The sequence below is a fragment of the Chiloscyllium plagiosum genome, unplaced genomic scaffold (assembly GCF_037043375.1).
Source record: "Chiloscyllium plagiosum isolate Xiang-an unplaced genomic scaffold, Cpla_swu_hap1 HiC_scaffold_46, whole genome shotgun sequence".
Lineage (NCBI taxonomy): Eukaryota > Metazoa > Chordata > Chondrichthyes > Orectolobiformes > Hemiscylliidae > Chiloscyllium > Chiloscyllium plagiosum.
Genome location: NW_028270184.1, coordinates 635336 through 653561, shown reverse-complemented (window position 1 = coordinate 653561; position 18226 = coordinate 635336). Strand labels below are relative to the sequence as shown.

The 18226-nt window shown below is 47.0% G+C and overlaps 1 protein-coding gene across 1 annotated transcript; it reads left to right on the top strand.

Moving 5' to 3' along the window:
• Positions 1 to 6877: 6877 nt before the first annotated feature.
• On the top strand, positions 6878 to 16428 carry slc3a2b (solute carrier family 3 member 2b). Its single transcript, XM_043682524.2, has 9 exons — positions 6878 to 7719; positions 9283 to 9456; positions 12014 to 12114; positions 13019 to 13099; positions 13495 to 13559; positions 13676 to 13871; positions 14025 to 14162; positions 15053 to 15160; positions 15572 to 16428. Exons 1-9 carry the CDS (start codon positions 7278 to 7280, stop codon positions 15908 to 15910), a joined length of 1644 nt encoding a protein of 547 aa, XP_043538459.1. The 5' UTR covers positions 6878 to 7277; the 3' UTR covers positions 15911 to 16428.
• The last annotated feature ends 1798 nt before the right edge of the window (positions 16429 to 18226 follow it).

Here is an 18226-nt window from a genome sequence, read left to right as displayed (position 1 = left end):
GATCCCAGAACCTGTTTCCCTGTTTGAGCGAATCTGGCTCAGTTGCTAATCAGAATCATCAACAGGTAAAAAACCAAGTTCTCTCTCATTTTCTTGCTGGCTGTGAAGGCCTCCAAGGCCCATGTGAGGCAGCGACTTCCAGAGCCAGAGATTAATGCCATGATCAGCTTCCTGACATCGTGCATGGAATACAATGCTTCATGGAGAACATTACAAGTGGGACTTTGGTTAATGGAGAAAGTGAGGTCTGCAGATGCTGGAGATCAGAGCCGGAGATGTGTTGCTGGAAAAGCGCAGCAGGTCAGGCAGCATCCAGGGAACAGGAGAATCGACGTTTCGGGCATAAGCCCTTCTTCAGGAATGAGGAACGTTTGTCCAGCAGGCTAAGATAAAAGGTAGGGAGGAGGGACTTGGGGGAGGGGCGTCGGAAATGTGATAGGTGGAAAGAGGTCAAGGTGAGGGTGATAGGTCAGACTGGGGTGGGGGCGGAGAGGTCGGGAAGAAGATCTCAGGTTAGGAAGGCGGTGCTGAATTTGATGGATTTGACTGAGACAGGGTGGGGGGAGGGGAAATGAGGAAACTGGTGAAATCCGAGTTCATCCCTTGTGGTTGGAGGGTTCCTAGCCGGAAGATGAGGCGTTCTTCCTCCAACCGTCGTTTTGTTGTGGTCTGACGATGGAGGAGTCCAAAGACCTGCATATCCTTGGTGGAGTGGGAGGGGGAATTGAAATGTTGAGCTACTGGGTGGTTGGATTGGTTGGTCCGGGTGTCCCAGAGGTGTTCTCTGAAACGCTCCGCAAGTAGGCGGCCTGTCTCCCCAATATAGAGGAGGCCACATCGGGTGCAGAGGATGCAATAGATGATATGTGTGGAGGTGCAGGTGAATCTGTGGCGGATATGGAAGTTTCCTTTGGGGCCTTGGAGGGAGGTGAGGGGGGAGGTGTGGGCGCAAGTCTTGCACCTCCTGCAGTTGCAGGGGAAGGTGCCGGGAGTGGAGGTTGGGTTGGTGGGGGGTGTGGATCTGACGAGGGAGTCACGGAGGGAGTGGTCTTTACGGAATGCTGATAGGGGAGGGGAGGGAAATATATCCTTGGTGGTGGGGTCCGTTTGGAGGTAGCGGAAATGACGACGGATGATGCGCTGTACATGGAGATTGGTGGGGTGGTAGGTGAGGACCAGTGGGGTTCTGTCCTGGTGGCGGTTGGAGGGGCGGGGTTCAAGGGCGGAGGAGCGGGAAGTGGAAGAGATGCGGTGGAGGGCATCGTCGACCACGTCGGGGGGGAAATTGCGGTCCTTGAAGAAGGAGGCCATCTGTTGTGCGTTTTTGGAACTGGTCCTCCTGGGAGCAGATGCGGCGGAGTCGAAGGAATTGGGAGAATGGGATGGCGTTTTTACAGGGGGCAGGATGGGAGGAGGTGTAGTCCAGGTAGCTGTGGGAGTCGGTCGGTTTGTAGTAGATGTCCGTGTTGATTCGGTCGCCTGAGATAGAAATAGAAAGGTCGAGGAAGGGGAGGGAGGAATCTGAGACTGTCCAGGTGAATTTGAGGTCGGGGTGGAAGGTGTTGGTGAAGTGGATGAACTGTTCAACTTCCTCGTGTACAGGGGGCAGGATGGGAGGAGGTGCAGTCCAGGTAGCTGTGGGAGTCAGTCTGTTTGTAGTAGATGTCCGTGTTGATTCGGTCGCCTGAGATAGAAATAGAAAGGTCGAGGAAGGGGAGGGAGGAATCTGAGCCTTTGGTTAATGTCTTTTCCAAAGATAACACCTCTGACAGTGCAGCACTCTCCTCAGCAGTGACCCCCCCGACAGTGCAGTGCACCCTCAGTTCTGACCCTTTGACAGTGTGGCACTCCCTCAGAACAGACCCTCTGACAGTGTGGTGTTCCCTTCTGATACATTAAGATCCTTAGGTAAGTACAGTGACCAGTACTGTACACGTACTCCAGATGCAGTCACACCAATGCCCTGTATATATGAATCATAACCTCCCTTTGCAATCAATTCCCCTTGTGATAAACAATAACATTCAATTAGCTTTCCTAATTACCTGCTGTACTGCATATTAACTTTCTGTGATATATTCACGAGCTCTGCAAGCTCTCACTATTTAGATAAAATGTTTCTTTATTCTTTCTGACAAAATGGACAACTTCATATTTTCCCATATTATTACTCCATTTGCCACATCTGTGCTCACTCACTTAACCTGTCTCAGTGACTTTGCAGGCGCCTTATGTTCTCTTCACAATTCATTTTTCTCTCTTCTTTGTGTCATAAGCAAATTCATTTACCAGACCTTTGGTCCCATGATCCAAATCATCAACAGTAATTGTAAACAGATGAGGTCCCATCACTGATTCCAATGACACACCAGTTGATACATCTTGTCAACCTGAGAAACCTCCATTTAAATCTGCTTCCTGTTAGCCAGTCAATCTTCTATCCGCATTAATATTTAACCCTTAAATCATGAGCTTTTAAATGCATTCAGTGGGCGGCACGGTGGCACAGTGGTTAGCACTGCTACCTCACAGCGCCAGAGACCCGGGTTCAATTCCCGACTCAGGCGACTGACTGTGTGGAGTTTGCACATTCTCCCCGTGTCTGCGCAGGTTTCCTCCGGTTTCCTCCCACAGTCCAAAGATTAGTACGTCAGGTGAATTGGCCATGCTAAATTGCCTGTAGTGTTAGGAAAAGGGGTAAATGTTGGGGAATGGGTGGGTTACGCTTCGGCAGGTCGGTGTGGACTTGTTGGGCCGAAGGGCCTGTTTCCACACTGTAAGTAATCTAATCTAATCTAAAAAAAATCTCAGTACAGTATATCTGTTGATTCCCTTTATCCTCAGCATGTGTTACCTCTTCAAAGAACTTAATTTGATTGGCCAAACAGAATTTGCCTTTCACACAACTGTCACCCCTCAGCTCCAACAATTTACTCAGTGCCACTTCCCTGGTGATTGTGACTTTCCTGAGTTCCTCCTTCCCTCTCATCTCCTGATTTACATTTATTTCTGGGATATTAACATATATCTGTCAGTTCTGATATAACTTGATAGTTCTGCAATCGTGCATTACAAGAAAGTTGTGCAATAGCCACGCCATTTAAACTCATGGGGCCAGAATCATGTTATGTAGCCAATACAGGTAAGGAAAGTTCTACAAATAAATTCTTCAATCATCTTAAAGCCAATTCACTTTGAAGAAACATGCAATGCAGCAGAATTGATACAATTTTATATTTCTTTATCATGGCGGCTGATGCAAAACACCCTACATTCTGATGAAGAGTCACTGAATTTGAAACTTTAACTCTGTTTTTCTCCCCACAGGCCTACTGAGTTTCACCAACAATTTATATTTTTGATGCAAAATTCCTGTTCAATTCACTTGCTGTTTCTTTATTTTCCACTATTCAATCTCCAGATTTGCTTTCTATAGGATCAATGCTCACTTACAAACGGACCCCACCACCAGAGATATATTTTTCTCCCCACCCCTACCAACTTTCCGCAAAGACCATTCCCTTGTCAGCTCCACTCCCCCCACCAAACCACCCTCCACTCCCGGCACCTACTGCCACCGCAGGAATTGCAAAACCCACACTCACACCTCCCCCCTCACCTTCGTCCAAGGCCCCAAAGGAGCCTTCCACATCCATCAAAGTTTCACCTGCACGTCCACACATGTTGTTGCTCCTGATGCGGTCTCCTCTACATTGGGTAGACAGAATGCCTACTCACAGAGTGCTTCAGACACCCACACCAACCAACCCCACCGCCCCATGGCTGAGCACTTCAACTCCCCCTTCCTACTCCGCCAAGGACATGCAAGTCCTGGGCCTCATCCATCACCACTCCCTAACCACCTGAAGCCTGGAAGAAGAACCCCTCATCCTCTGCCTTGGGACCCTCCAACCCCATGGCATCAATGTGGATTTCACCAGTTTCCTCATTTCCTCTCCCCCCACCTTGTCCCAGATCCAACTTTCCAACTTGGCACTGCCCTCATGACCTGTCCATCTTCCTTCCCACCTATTCACTCCACCTTCCCCCCTAACCCATCACCATTACCCCCACCTCCATCTATCTATCGCACTCTCAGAGATCTTCCCCTCCAGCCCTACCCTCCTCCCATTTATCTCACCACCCCCTTGGCTCACAGCCTCATTCCTGATGAGGCTGCCTGAAACGTCGACTCTCCTGCTCCTCGGATGCTGCCTGACATGCTGTGCTTCTTAATTTCTCTCTTTATGAATTTTTTTTATATGCTGCCCACTCTTCTGACTCAATGCTCCACAATTATCTGCTTTTCTTTACGTTTGGTACTATCTTTAACCTTTCTCGTTAGCCACAGATGGCAGATCCATCCTTGAAATTTTTCTTGTTGGTTGAAATGTACCTGATCTGTATATTCTGAAATAGTCTCTGCTATTGGATATCTATTGACATAGCCTTTAACCTAATTTGCCAATTCACTTCAGCCAGCTCTTCTTTCATGTCTTGATAATTCCCCTTATCTAAATTTTTAAAAATAGTCTCAAACACACTCATTCCTACATCAAACTGAATGTAAGATTCAATTGCATTATGCTTGCTGTTTTGTCGGACACCTTTACCATGAGATCATTAATTAAGTGTATCTTATTACACAGCACCAGGTTCAGTATAGCCAGCTCTCCGATTGGCTTGATAACATGCTGTTCCAAGAAACTATCCAGGAAAAGTTCCATGAATTTTTCATCTTTGCCCATCTGAATTTTTTAGTCTGTCTGTAAATTCTCCTATTCCTGTGATTTTGCTTCCCTGACAAGCTCATTTAAGTTCCACTGTAACATGTGGTGAATGCTGGGATCCATATACCATTCCTACAAGTGACTTATTGCTTTTATCCTTTCTGATCTCCTGGGTGGCCTTGTGTACCAGTCACTGGAAGTAAGCATGCAGCTACAGCAAGCAAATAATCTGTTAATCGAGAGGTTTTGAGTAAAGGGACAAGGATGTCTTGCTACAATTACACAGGGCCTTGGTGAGACCAAATACGAAGTATTGTTTCCAGTTTTGGTGACTGTCACTAAAAGATGTTCTAGCTATGAGGGAGTACAATGGTGAATGTTGGGATCCATATACCATTCCTACAAGTGACTTATTGCTTTTATCTTTTTTCACCTCAACTCAAACCATTTTTTACAACCTCGTCCCTAAACCTAGGTAGTCCTTCTTTCTTGCGTACAAGCTATCATTAATGAACAGAGCCACCCTCCACCTTTTCTTCCCTAAAATATCCTACACCCTACAATATTCAGGTGCAATATCCACATAATCTGACCGCCATGTTTCTGTCATGGCTACTAGAACATAGCTATTTTGTTTTCAATTCCAGACAGTTCATTCCATATCCTAAGTACCCACTATGTGAGAAAAGTTTATCTCACCTTTGCATTGCTTCTTTTACAGTGCCTTCTGGTTCTTGATTCTTTAGCACAGAATAATTTCTCCTTGTCCACTCTGCCAGATGCCTAATGAGTTTGAAAAACTCTATCAAATCTTCTCTGAGCTAACTAGTGTTTTGAAATACATGTGATGTTTGGGGCGGGGGGGGAGGATATGTGTGAGAAAGTGTAGTGACATGGATAGAGAACTGATTGGCAGACAGGAAACAAAAAGTAGCAATAAATAGGTCATTTTCCAGTGGCAGACAATTATTAATGGGATACGTCAGGGATCAGTGTTTGGCCACAAGCTATTCATGACATGCATGACTAATTTAGATAGGGAACTAAATGTAATATCTCTAAGTTTACAGAGGCTGAATCATGAGCAGGCTGAAGAGATGCTTCAGTGTGATTTGAACAAATTGAATCAGTGGGCAAATGCTTGGCATATGCAGTTTAATATGGATAAATGTGAGGTTATTCACCTTGGTAGCAAAACCAGAAAGGCAGATTATTATCTGACTGGTGATAGATTGGGAAAAGGGGAGGTACAGAGAGACCTGGGTGTCCTTGTGTATCAATCACTGGAAGTAAGCATGCAGCTACAGCAGGCAAATAGTCTGTTAACCTTAATAGCGAGAGGTTTTTAGTAAAGGAACAAGGGTGTCTTGCTACAATTTTGGGTGGCACAGTGGTTAGCACTGCTGCCTCACAGCGCCAGAGACCCGAATTCAATTCCTGCCTCAGGCGACTGACTGCGTGGAATTTGCACGTTCGCCCTGTGTCTGCGTGGGTTTCCTCCGGTTTCCTCCCACAGTCCAAAAATGTGCAGGTTAGGTGAATTGGCCATGCTAAATTGCCCATAGTGTTAGGTGAAGGGGTAAATGTAGGGGAATGGGTCTGGGTGGGTTGCTCTTCGGAGGGTCGGTGTGGACTTGTTGGGCCGAAGGGCCTGTTTCCACACAGTAACTAATCTAATCAATTACACAAGGCCTTGGTGAGAACAAATATGAAGTTTTGTTTCCAGTTTTGGTGACTGTCACTAAAAGATGTTCTAGTTATGAGGGAGTACAATGACGGTTTATCAGACTGATTCCTGTATTGGCAGAACTAAGATATGAAGAGAGGCTGGATCAGTGTGCTACAGTCACTGGAATTTAGAAGAATGAGGCTGGAAAGCTCATGAAAATTCTATTAGAACCAGAGAAGGTAAATGCAAGGATATCTCCTTTCCTAACCTTCTCTACTCAGAGCAGAATAATCCCAATTTCTCCAGTCTCTCCATATTTCCTGAAGTCGTTGTACCCCTGAGATTTTTAGTAACTCTCCTGCAGTGTGAATACTGGAAGTTCCACCTTAAATTCTGCAGTGACGAGGAGGAGGAGGCTGGCAGAGCCTTTAAAAGGGGAAGGGAGTGAGGTGGGATTCCTCAGAGAAAGGGAGACGGTCTGGAAACTAATTAAGCTTTTAGAGAGAGCGCGCGCACGGACGCAGTTCTGTGGCGTAGTGTTGGAGAACTGTAGCAGGATTATTACAGCAATAGTATTACAGGGTTGTGGAAGCAGTATTGCAGTGTCACAGGGCTGTAGTAGCAGTATTACAGGGCTGTGGGAAGCAGTATTGCAGTATTACGGGGCTGTAGTAGCAGTATTGCAGTATTACAGGGCTGTGGGAAGCAGTATTGCAGTATTACAGGGCTGTGGGAAGCAGTATTGCAGTGTCACGGGGCTGTAGTAGCAGTATTGCAGTGTCACGGGGCTGTAGTAGCAGTATTGCAGTGTCACGGGGCTGTAGTAGCAGTATTGCCTAGTTTCAAGGCCGACAGCAGTGTTTTGGAGAGCCGCTAACATGAGCTCTGAGGCCGGGATGAAGGACGCTGAGCTGGGCCTTAAGGAGGTCGAGCTGAACGAAGTAGACCAGGAGAAGCTGCCGATGACAGCGGGCCTGGCTGGGGACACGAACGGGGCTGTGAAAGGGGAGAAGGGGGAAGCGACTCCCGGCTCGGGCCTTGGAGTTGGGCCTGCGACTCCCGCTAAGTTCACGGGCCTGAGTAAAGATGAGCTGCTGGCGGTGGCGAGCAGCCCGGCCTGGGTCCGGAGCCGCTGGCTGCTCTTAACCCTCTTCTGGCTGGCCTGGCTCGCCATGTTGGCGGGGGCGGTGGTGATCATCGTCCAGGCCCCGCGCTGCCGCCCGCTCCCCCCCTCCCCCTGGTGGCAGCGCGGCGGCCTCTACCGGATCCACAGCCCGGCCTTTCAGGACTCGGATGGAGACGGCGAGGGAGACCTGGCAGGTACCGGGGGGGGGGGGGCAGGTACCGGGGGGGGGGCAGGTACCGGGGGGGTCGGGGTAGTGGCCGGTACCGGGGGGGCAGGGCAGGTACGGGGGGGGTCGGGGTGTGTGTGTGGGGGGGGGGGGGGGGGGTGACGGTTGGTGGGGGCGCGTTCTCCTGTTGCATCAGCCATTGGGGGCGGGGCATCCTCACTTTTAATCTCTAGGTCCCGCCCCTGGCAGCGGGGAGGTTTTGAGCGGCAGTGGGCGGGGCCGGGGGGCGGTGGCAGTGGGCGGGGACGGTGGCAGTGGGCGGGGCCGGGGGCAGTGGGCGGGGCCGGGGGGGCGGTGGCAGTGGGCGGGGTCGGGGGGGGCATTGCTGCTGTGTCAGTGGAGCATTGACCTGGGCTGAGAGAGTTAGCTGGATGTTGGGGATGGGATCTGGTCTGGGACACATTGTGCAAGGGTTTACTATGGGGGTGGATCCGGGGCTTGGGGCTGCTGGATGGTGAGATGGTGTTCTGGGTTAGTCTCTGGCTGTCACTAGGCTTTGGGATCAATAGATAATAGGTGCAGGAGTAGGCCATTCAGCCCTTCGAGCCTGCACCGCCATTCAATATGATCATGGCTGATCATTCCTAATCAGTATTCTGTTCCTGCCTTATCTCCATAACCCTTGATTCCACTATCCTTGAGAGCTCTATCCAACTCCTTCTTAAATGAATCCAGAGACTGGGCCTCCACTGCCCTCTGGGGCAGGACATTCCACACAGCCACCACTCTCTGGGTGAAGAAGTTTCTCCTGAGCTCTGTCCTAAATGGTCTACCCCGTATGTTTAAGCTGTGTCCTCTGGTTTGGCACTCACCCATCAGTGGAAATATGTTTCCTACTGCCAGAGTGTCCAATCCTTTCATAATCTTATATGTCTCAATCAGATCCCCTCTCAATCTTCGAAACTCAAGGGTATACAAGCCCAGTCGCTTCAGTCTTTCAGTGTAAGGTAATCCTGCCATTCCAGGAATTTACCTCGTGAACCTACGCTGCACTCCCTCAATAGCCAGAATGTCTTTTCTCAAATTTGGAGACCAGAACTGCACACAGTACTCCAGGTGTGGTCTCACCAGGGCCCTGTACAGCTGTAGAAGCACCTCTTTGCTTCTATACTCAATTCCTCTTGTTATGAAGGCCAGCATGCTATTAGCCTTCTTCACTACCTGCTGTACCTGCATGCTTGCCTTCATTGACTGGTGTACAAGAACACCCAGATCTCTCTGTACTGCCCCTTTACATAAATTGATTCCATTGAGGTAGTAGTCTGCCTTCCTGTTCTTGCTACCAAAGTGGATAGCCATACATTTATCCACATTAAACTGCATCTGCCATGCATCTGCCCACTCACCTAACTTGTCCAGGTCACCATGTAATCTCCTAATATCCTCATCACTTTTCATCCTGCCACCCAGCTTTGTATCATCAGCAAATTTGCTAATGTTATTGCTGATACCATCTTCTATATCATTAACATCGACACCTTGTTCAGTAAAGTTGGCGGTGCTCAATGTATCTATTTGTCGTCACCTGCAGGAGTGAGTCAGAGAATGGAGGAGGTTGCTGCCCTCAAGGTCAAAGGCATCATCATTGGCCCAATCCACCAGAATGTTGCAGACGTGGTCAACGAGACAAGGCTGAACAAGATCGACAGCACGTTTGGCACCTTGGAGCAGATGGAGAAGCTGCTGGAGGTGGCCAGGAGGAAAGGTAACTAGGATTGCAGTCAAACAGTACTGCGCTGTCCAATAAATCCTATCTCTTATTATTTGGGTAAAATCCCATCCCCCGTTCTGGGTGTGAGGTAACAGTGGGAACAGCAGGAGACCTTCTCCTGAGAACCCCCCCCCCCCCCCCCCCCCCAGGATTCCCTCTTTATGCCCCTCAATCTCCCCAGTCTGTGACTAAGAGGGAGTTGTGCTTCAAAAATGCCCCATATGGTGGAGTGTAAGTTTAGGAGAAGGATTTGGGTTGCATTGATCACTCCACAGTGGAATCTATGATTGTCTGGTTTGGAGTGGCTAATGTTCAGAACTGCTCAGCATTTCTGTTTTTCCTGCCAAATTGAAAAACTTCACACATCCACATGATACTCCATTGCTGTATCCCACGTCCAAATCATTGATATTGCTTGTGATTTGGACCCAAGCACAAATCCTTGTGACCCTATTGGTTACAACTTGCCAATCTGAGATTGACCCATTTATTCCCACTCTCTGCTTTCTGCCTGTTAATCAATCCACACTCTTATGCTACCTCAATCCTGTGTGCCTTAATTCAGTTTGCGATCCTCTTGTGTGAGAATCCAGAAAACCTACAGCTTTCCCTTTGCTAGTAATGTCCTCATATTAAATCTCTTAACAGGTTTGTACCATGATCTCCCAACATTGGTTTATTCAGGTGTATTTGCCACGGGACTATGCCTACATCGGTAAAATTATAGGAATTCATTTTGTGTTTTAAATGGCAGCCGCAGCTTAAACCCACAGAACTCAGCAGCTGCCGGTCCGCCCACGTGACTGGGGGATGGGAGCCAGAGGACAGATCAAATCCACACTAGGCCAGACACTAACCATGACTCATAGACCGAAACTCCAGAGCTAATTAATATGGAAACCCATCTCCTAATCAAATCAAGAGACTGACTGAAACACACCCATATTCATCAATACAGAACCATCCTGACACAAAGGACAGGCATCCACCAGACAGGAACGAACAGACTAATACACACCAGCACCCCAAGGGAACAAAGGGGAGTGCTAGCCCCCAGCCCTCACAGAGAGAGACAAGCAGATAGTACCCGGACCCGTTTACATAATCCAGTTAGCACCCTATTGTGTGTACACTGCAAGTCTCCTGGGACGGCAGGAGACCCACCATTTGCACCTACCCCAGTGATGATGGGGAACTATCATCCCATTCATACTCAAAATCCTCACATCCTGACAAAGAAAGGTATATAATGTGTAGCAGCGCGCGGGAACAGCAGAACAGCCGAGTTTCGGACCTCGGTTGGTCTCCGCCGGTGTTACTGTATCAATAAACGTTACCGATTGTTGAACCGCACTCTGGGCTCGGACTGATTTCATTTCATCTGCGCTAACACAGGCAACGCACTGTTTGTTTAAAGGCCCACTTATCACATCTATATGATACGAAGATAGGTGGAGTTGTGGACAGTGAGGAGGGCTGTTGTCGGCTGCAGAGGGACTTAGATATGATGCAGAGCTGGGCTGAGGAGTGGCAGATGGAGTTCAACCCTGCCAAGTGTGAGGTTGTCCATTTTGGAAGAACAAATAAGAATGCGGAATACAGGGTTAATGGTAGGGTTCTTAGTGAGGTGGAGGAACAGAGGGATCTTGGGGTCTATGTACATAGATCTTTGAAGGTTGCCACTCAGGTGGATAGAGTTTGTAAGAAGGCCTATGGAGTATTATCGTTCATTAGCAGAGGGATTGAATTCAAGAGTCGTGAAGTGATGTTGCAGCTGTACAGGACTTTGGTTAGGCCACATTTGGAGTACTGTGTGCAGTTCTGGTCGCCTCACTTTAGGAAAGATGTGGAAGCTTTGGAGAGGGTGCAGAGAAGATTTACCAGGATGTTGCCTGGAATGGAGAGGAAGTCGTACGAGGATAGGTTGAGAGTTCTCGGCCTTTTCTCGTTGGAACGGCGAAGGATGAGGGGTGACTTGATAGAGGTTTATAAGATGATCAGAGGAATAGATAGAGTAGACAGTCAGAAACTTTTTCCCCGGGTACAACAGAGTGTTACAAGGGGACATAAATTTAAGGTGAAGGGTGGAAGGTATAGGGGAGATGTCAGGGGTGGGTTCTTTACCCAGAGAGTGGTGGGGGCATGGAATGCGCTGCCCGTGGGAGTGGTAGAGTCGGAATCATTGGCGACCTTTAAGCGGCATTTGGATAGGTACATGGATGGGTACTTAATCTAGGTTAGAAGTTCGGCACAACATCGTGGGCCGAAGGGCCTGTTCTGTGCTGTATTGTTCTATGTTCTATGTTCTATCTGTTATATTAGGTTCTGGCATTTCCTCTCTGACTGAGTAATTCCATGTTTTCTGCTTTGTCCCCCTTTAAACAGTAGGGTTACATTTTTCACCCTCCAATCTGTAGTGACTATTACAAAATTGGACAGAATTTTGAAAACTCATGGCAAATGAATCTGCTATCTCCATTAAAAACTGAACCAAATATTCACCTTTGTCCTGCAGCTGCTTGAAACTCAGTCAGATTATGTGTCCAAACAGGTCTCAAGGTGATTCTTGATCTCACTCCCAATTACAAAGGAAAGCAGAAGTGGTTTGGGATTAACTTCAACAGGACTGATGGTGGCCAGGATGTGTTAAAGGTATGTGCCATTTCCATAAGGATACATCCCTTTGTTGTGGTGACTAGGTTAGCCTGGGTCTTGAAACAACCCCCCTCCCCCCAATCTAATTGGGTTTGAGACTCTTGTGTGCTGAGCAGGAGGCACTCGCTGTCTCTTCAGTGACATCGTCTCAGCTGGGAGAGGGATTTGAGGTGAAAGGGAATGTGTGGAACAGCATTAGATAAAGTTTCTTCTGGTCCGATAGTATGCCACTTCAGTGCTGTAACACTTCGGTTGGAGGAGTGAGGCCAGGATTGCACACCAGGCTGTCACAATTGGACAATATGGTGGCTTAATGGTTAGCACTGTTGCCTCACAGCGCCAGTGGCCAGGGTTCGATTCCTGCCTCAGGCACCTGTCTGTGTGGAGTTTGCACATCCTCCCCATGTCTGTATGGGTTTCCTCCGGGTGGTCCAGTTTCCTCCCACAATCCAAAGATGTGCGGGTCAGGTGAATTGGCCATGCTAAATTGCCCATAGTGTTAGGTGCATTAGTCAGGGGTAAATATAAGTTAGGGGAATGGGTCTGGGTGGGTTAATCTTCTGAGGGTTGGTGTGAACTTGTTGGGCCGAAGGGCCTGTTTCCATACTGTAGGAAATCTAATCTAATCTAATGTCTTTGAATAGAAGAGGGTAAAAGTGCTGAAAGTAAGTCAATTGCAGAGTGCCAGATACTAACCAGCGCATGCTACCACATGTGACAGTTTACGTACAGGATTTCTGATGGAAATGTTGACAGGCAGTTTTATGGTAGAAGTCTATGTAAGAATTGTTAATGGGAAGTCCTTGACAGGAGGATCATGGACTGACAGGTTTTCATTAATCCTGTATTAGATTGGAGATTAACAAGAAGCAGCAGAGTAAACTGGTTCTATTTCCCACAGGAGAAGGAGGCATTTCAGTTTTGGCTGAAGATGGGTGTGGATGGACTGAGTGTGTCAGGGATTGAGGAAGTTCTAACTTCGGTAAGTGTGCATGACCCCTTTCTTGGATTTACACCCCCCACCCACTGCCACGCAGTGCTGTTGACAGTTGGTGTATTTGCTGCATTGACTGTGTGGTACTCGCAAATAAACTGCAGGGTGGCACGAGGCATCCCACCACAACAACCACCTTCACAACACAGTCCCTGTCCTGCAGTGGAAGTGGGGAATCTGCTGCATGATCTCACCAGGAAGAGAGCCCCCTTACTAACCAGAGTTGGAGGAACCTACCTCCTCCTCTGCCTGTGTTGCTTTCTCAGTCCCACTCTCTCTTGATCTCTCGCTTTACCACCCTGGCTGAAGCCTTGCTGTCTGAGTAACGTCATCTTCATTTAAATTGCTGGCTGAGTTTTGATTTCTTGTTGAAATTGTTACAGGCTCCCCACAGAGTGATTGAGTGGCAGAATCTCACCAAGAATTTCTCTGGGGATGATGACCCAAGGTAAGGAACAGTCTTGTCACAATACCAGCTCACAGCATGCACCATTTGAGACATGTATACACACCAGCCGTTCTCTTTACTCCCTTCCATATTAATATTTAGTTATTGTCCCCCAGAATTTTCATTGCTGGCACAGCCATTTCTGAAAATGAGGAGATTCTGCAGCTGTTAAATCGATCAGATACTGACCTTTTCTTCAGTTACTATCTCCGACAAATCCTTTTGGCTTCGAAGCCTCCAGTTGCAAGGAGTGTTCAGCAAAGTGTGGAGAACTACATCGAGAACTGTGGCAAGTCCTGGCCAAGCTGGGCGGTATGTAACCTGTGGTGCAATTGTGCCTTCTGTGGTGCTCCGGTCCGAATGGAGTGGGCTGTTGTTTGAGCAGACGGGTTATATTTAGGGAGGGAGCTGTTGACTGATTCATGTGTTGTGGCTAATACTGATGCTCAGAGTCTCTGTATGCAGCTTTCAGGTTACGAAATGGGTCACATGGCATCGTCGATACAGCAACACCTTCATGGACTGGTCCACATGATGCTCTTCACTCTCCCTGGGACTCCTTTTATTTATTATGGAGATGAGATCGGCTTGGAAGACAACCAGGTACGGACACTGGTTTGTGCTCTGAGTGGGGGGGGGAGTGGAGGTGGAGAGGGAGGAATAGGTTGGAGACAGGTGGATGAGGAGATGGTGGGGGGCTTTGTGCTGCAGGGCCTGTACAAAGGTGACAAACTTGATAGAAATTAGGAGCAGGAGTAGGTCATTTGGCCCTTTGAGGCTGCTCTGGCATTTATAATGATCGCATCTGATCATCCGAATCAATAGCCTGTTCCTGCTTTCCCCCTTATCTTCTGATCCCTTTAGACCCCAAGTGCTAAATCCAACTTCAACATTTTAAAATTGTACAATGTTTTGGTTATGACTATTTCTGTGGCAGAGGATTCTACGACTCACAACACTATGGATGAAGTCAGTTCTCCTCTTCTCAGTCCTAAATGGTTTACCTGGTATCTCTAGATTGTGGTCCCTGGTTATTGGGATCCCTGTCTAGTCCTGTTCAGATTTTATAGGGCTCTGAGATTTCCCCCCTCATTCTTCTGAACAGTGCAAATATATTCCCAACTGGTTCAACCTCTTTAGATAGGTCAATCCCACCATCCAGGGATCAGTCTGAGGATTAGGAACTAAAAACGTTGCAGTCCACTAATGGTTGCTGACTGTGTTCCCCACAGTCTCATTCAATCAGAACTAAGTCATCAACTTGAGGCTGTCAGGCAAGTTGCTGTCTTGAAAGTGATTTATGGAAAGAACAGAGTGGAGGCACTGGTGGGTAAGGTCTTTGTAGTGTCCTGTGGGCAATGTCCAATGATTGACGTCTCTATGATCAGATGATTTGGGAACTTGTGTGGAAATTGAGTGACTCCCTTTCTTGTATCATTGTGGATTCTGTGTTTAATTAGTTCTGACCGTTTTGCCTTGTGTGTTGTCTGCAGGTAAACAAGGGAAATGCCCCATGGATGCTATGGAATAATTCAGCAAATGGAGGCTTCACGTCCAAACCGAGTTTTCGTGAAGCCCCACTGTTAAATCAAACAGTCCAGGTTAGTGTTTCAGTTACCTCACAGTGGTTTTATATTTACAACCTTTCTTTTAAAAAAGAACAAAATACACTCTTCACTATCATGTCTGCCTCTCTGACTGATCCTTGCTAGGATACAGCTCCCATACACACTGACTCTCATGAGTACAGGTTGTCTCACACACAGACACACACCCTGACTCTCACTGGGGTACAGGCTTTCTCAGATACACACGCTGTCACTGGGATGTGTATACACACTCTGACTCTCACAGGGGTATGGACCGTCTCTTCCCTCTCCCTCTCTCTTCCGCCCTACCCCAACCCACTGGAGTATTAGGCCATGTGCTCTCCCATGCTGTACAGTGATCTGTGGACCTGAATGGTTGATTTAAAATGCTTTGAAGTTGTTTTCTTTGCTGTCTCTCTATAGGGTCAGAAATCTTCTCCATCTCCCCTGTCTCTGTTTAAGAAGCTGAGCTTGCTGAAAATCAAGGAGCGATCATTACAGTTTGGCGAGTTCCAGTCTGTCTACAGCAAAGGAAATGTCTATGGATACACTCGGGTCTGGGACCAAAGTGACCGGTTCCTTGTGTTGGTCAACCTCGACACCCAGTCTGCAGTGGTGTCGCTGGTGGATAGCTCCCTCCCAGCCAAAGCCTCTATTGAGCTGAGCTCAAACACTGAGAGGTCAGAGGGACAAATCAGTTTGACTGATCTTCATCTGAATGCAGGCGAGGGTCTGTTGTTGAACTTCCCTTATGTTGCATGAGATGCTGACACCCCCTCACACTGACCCCAAGTGTAGCAACAGACCTTGGGGATGGGATTAAATTCTCAATCTTTTACTCTCACATTCCATGGTTAACATGTTTTCCGGTTTAATTGTATTCCTCAGTAATTGCAGTTTCTTTCTAAAGTCCCTTGTGGAACTTCTTGTGGAGCTTATGATTAACTCCTAGCTCTTGTCACCCATAGAGCGACAGAGTCTGACCACTTGCATCTTCCTGATGTGGTCTGTGCATTTTGAAAGTAAAACCCACACAACTTCCCAAAACCTTAAAATCGCACTGCACTGTCCTGGACTGAATTGTGATAGTTTTCATCATGCAGTACCTTCCAGGGTTGATTCTGTTTAGTAACTTTGTGCATGTGGAAACAGCAAAGTTGTCTTTTGTTGTTAATTAAATGTTCAGCATGGCGTGCCTTTTGTTCACTTTTTTTTTCAAAATCTGACTAACATTTTTGAATCTTTTATATCTTTTGTTTCAATAAATCATTTTGAAAGAAGGTTCCTGATCAAAAGACCTCTCTTTTTTTTGTTTTCATTATTGAGTCTGAAGGTTTCCCACTGGGCCAGTACAGAGGGAGAATCGCTATCAGAAAAGGCCAGCCACTCAGTCAAGCACATTAACTGTCTCCTTACCTTATTGCTGGTTGCAGGAGCTTGCAATGTTCAATTTGGCTGTGTATCCAACAATACAAACAGATACCTCAGTGCCCTCATCACTGTTTACCATCAGTTAGAACAGACAACCTGAGGTTTTTAAAGATACCACATAAGTGCACTTTCTGAGGAGGACTTGAGTTGGTTGGTGGAGGTTTTTGTGACAGAGTTTCTGACTGCTGGTGTCTCAAATGGGTTTTGCATTTCTGCTTAAATCTTTCTTTTGCAGTTATAATCTTCAGGGTGAATAAGGGGAAACTCGTCGATGTAGTTTATTCAAATTTTCAAAAGTCATTTTAAGATGTGCCCCAAGATTGTCCCACAGCATTCAGGCTGATTTGGTTGGAGGTCACATTATCAGAATGGGTGAGGAATTGGCTAATGAACTGAACATTCGTAAAATGTTGCATTTTTAGATAGTTGTGACTCTGTTGTCTGGATATGGCGATGAGATGAAGTATTTATTTGATGGGAGGGTCCTCTTTGGCCAAGTTTTTACTCCAGGTTTCATTGGTGTTAAATTCTCAATAATGAACTTGCCTCATCCATTGTTAATATAGGAGTAGGCCGTTCAGCCCTTGAGCCTGTTCCACCAGTCAAGGGGATCGTGGCTAGCCTGTGGCCAACTTCCATATACAGAACAATCTCTGTTATCCAAACATCAGTTATCCAAATATTGGATTATCTGAAAAAGATCTCGAGGTTCTGTAAAAACATTATCAGTTATCCAAACAGAATACTCCACGCCTGTCTTGTTTGGATAAGTGAGGTTGTTCTGTACCTGGATTCTATGATTCTAACTTCTTTAAGTATCTGAATAGGAAAGGTTTGGAAGGATATGGGCCAGAAGCAGGCAAGTGGGACTAGTTTACTTTGGGATTATGTTCAGCATGGACTAGTTGGATGGAATGGTTTGTTTCTGTGCTGTATGAGTGACTCTAAAATGTGCCTTTGGCCCTTTTTTGATGAACAAGCAATTGTCTTTCTCAGATTTCATAGAATCCCTACAGTGTGGGAACAGGCCCTTCAGCCCTAAAAGTCCACACCGACTTTCTGAAGAGTAACCCAACCAGACCCGGTCCCCTAGCCTATTATCCTACATTTACCCCTGCCTAATGCATTTAACCTTCACATCCCTGAACACTATAGGCAATTTAGCATGGCCAATTCATCGAGCTTGCATACCTTTGGATTGTGGGAAGAAACGGGAGCACTAGGGGAAACCCACGCAGACACGGGGAGAATGTGCAAACTCCACACAGACAGTTGCCTGAGGCTGGAATTGAACCTGGGTACCTAGTGCTGTGAGGCAGTAGTGCTAACCACTGAGCCACATGCCTCCTTATTTAAATTTAACTGCTCTTGCAAGGACTGCTGTTCATGGTAGAGCGTTCTAAATCTCTCCCACCCTTTGTGTGTTGAAGTGCATCCTAATATCACTCCTGAACGGTCTAGCCTTCATTGTCAGACTATGCCAATAGTTTCAAAATCCTCAACCATTGAAAATAGTTCATCTTAATATATCCTGTCTTTTTCTGTTAATATCTTGAAGAGAGCACATTGGCTTATTTTGGAGATCGAAACATTGGATTTGTGTCTAGAGAGGAGTTTCACAAAGTTTACAGTGGGTGCTGAGTATTT

Bases quoted from the DNA above. Each gene is read 5' to 3' on its own strand.
- slc3a2b (XM_043682524.2), top strand. From the start codon at position 7,278: ATGAGCTCTGAGGCCGGGATGAAGGACGCTGAGCTGGGCCTTAAGGAG. The intron at 12,115-13,018 runs GTATGTGCCATT...TATTTCCCACAG, and splicing joins GTGGCCAGGATGTGTTAAAG to GAGAAGGAGGCATTTCAGTT. The intron at 14,163-15,052 runs GTACGGACACTG...TGTTGTCTGCAG, and splicing joins TCGGCTTGGAAGACAACCAG to GTAAACAAGGGAAATGCCCC.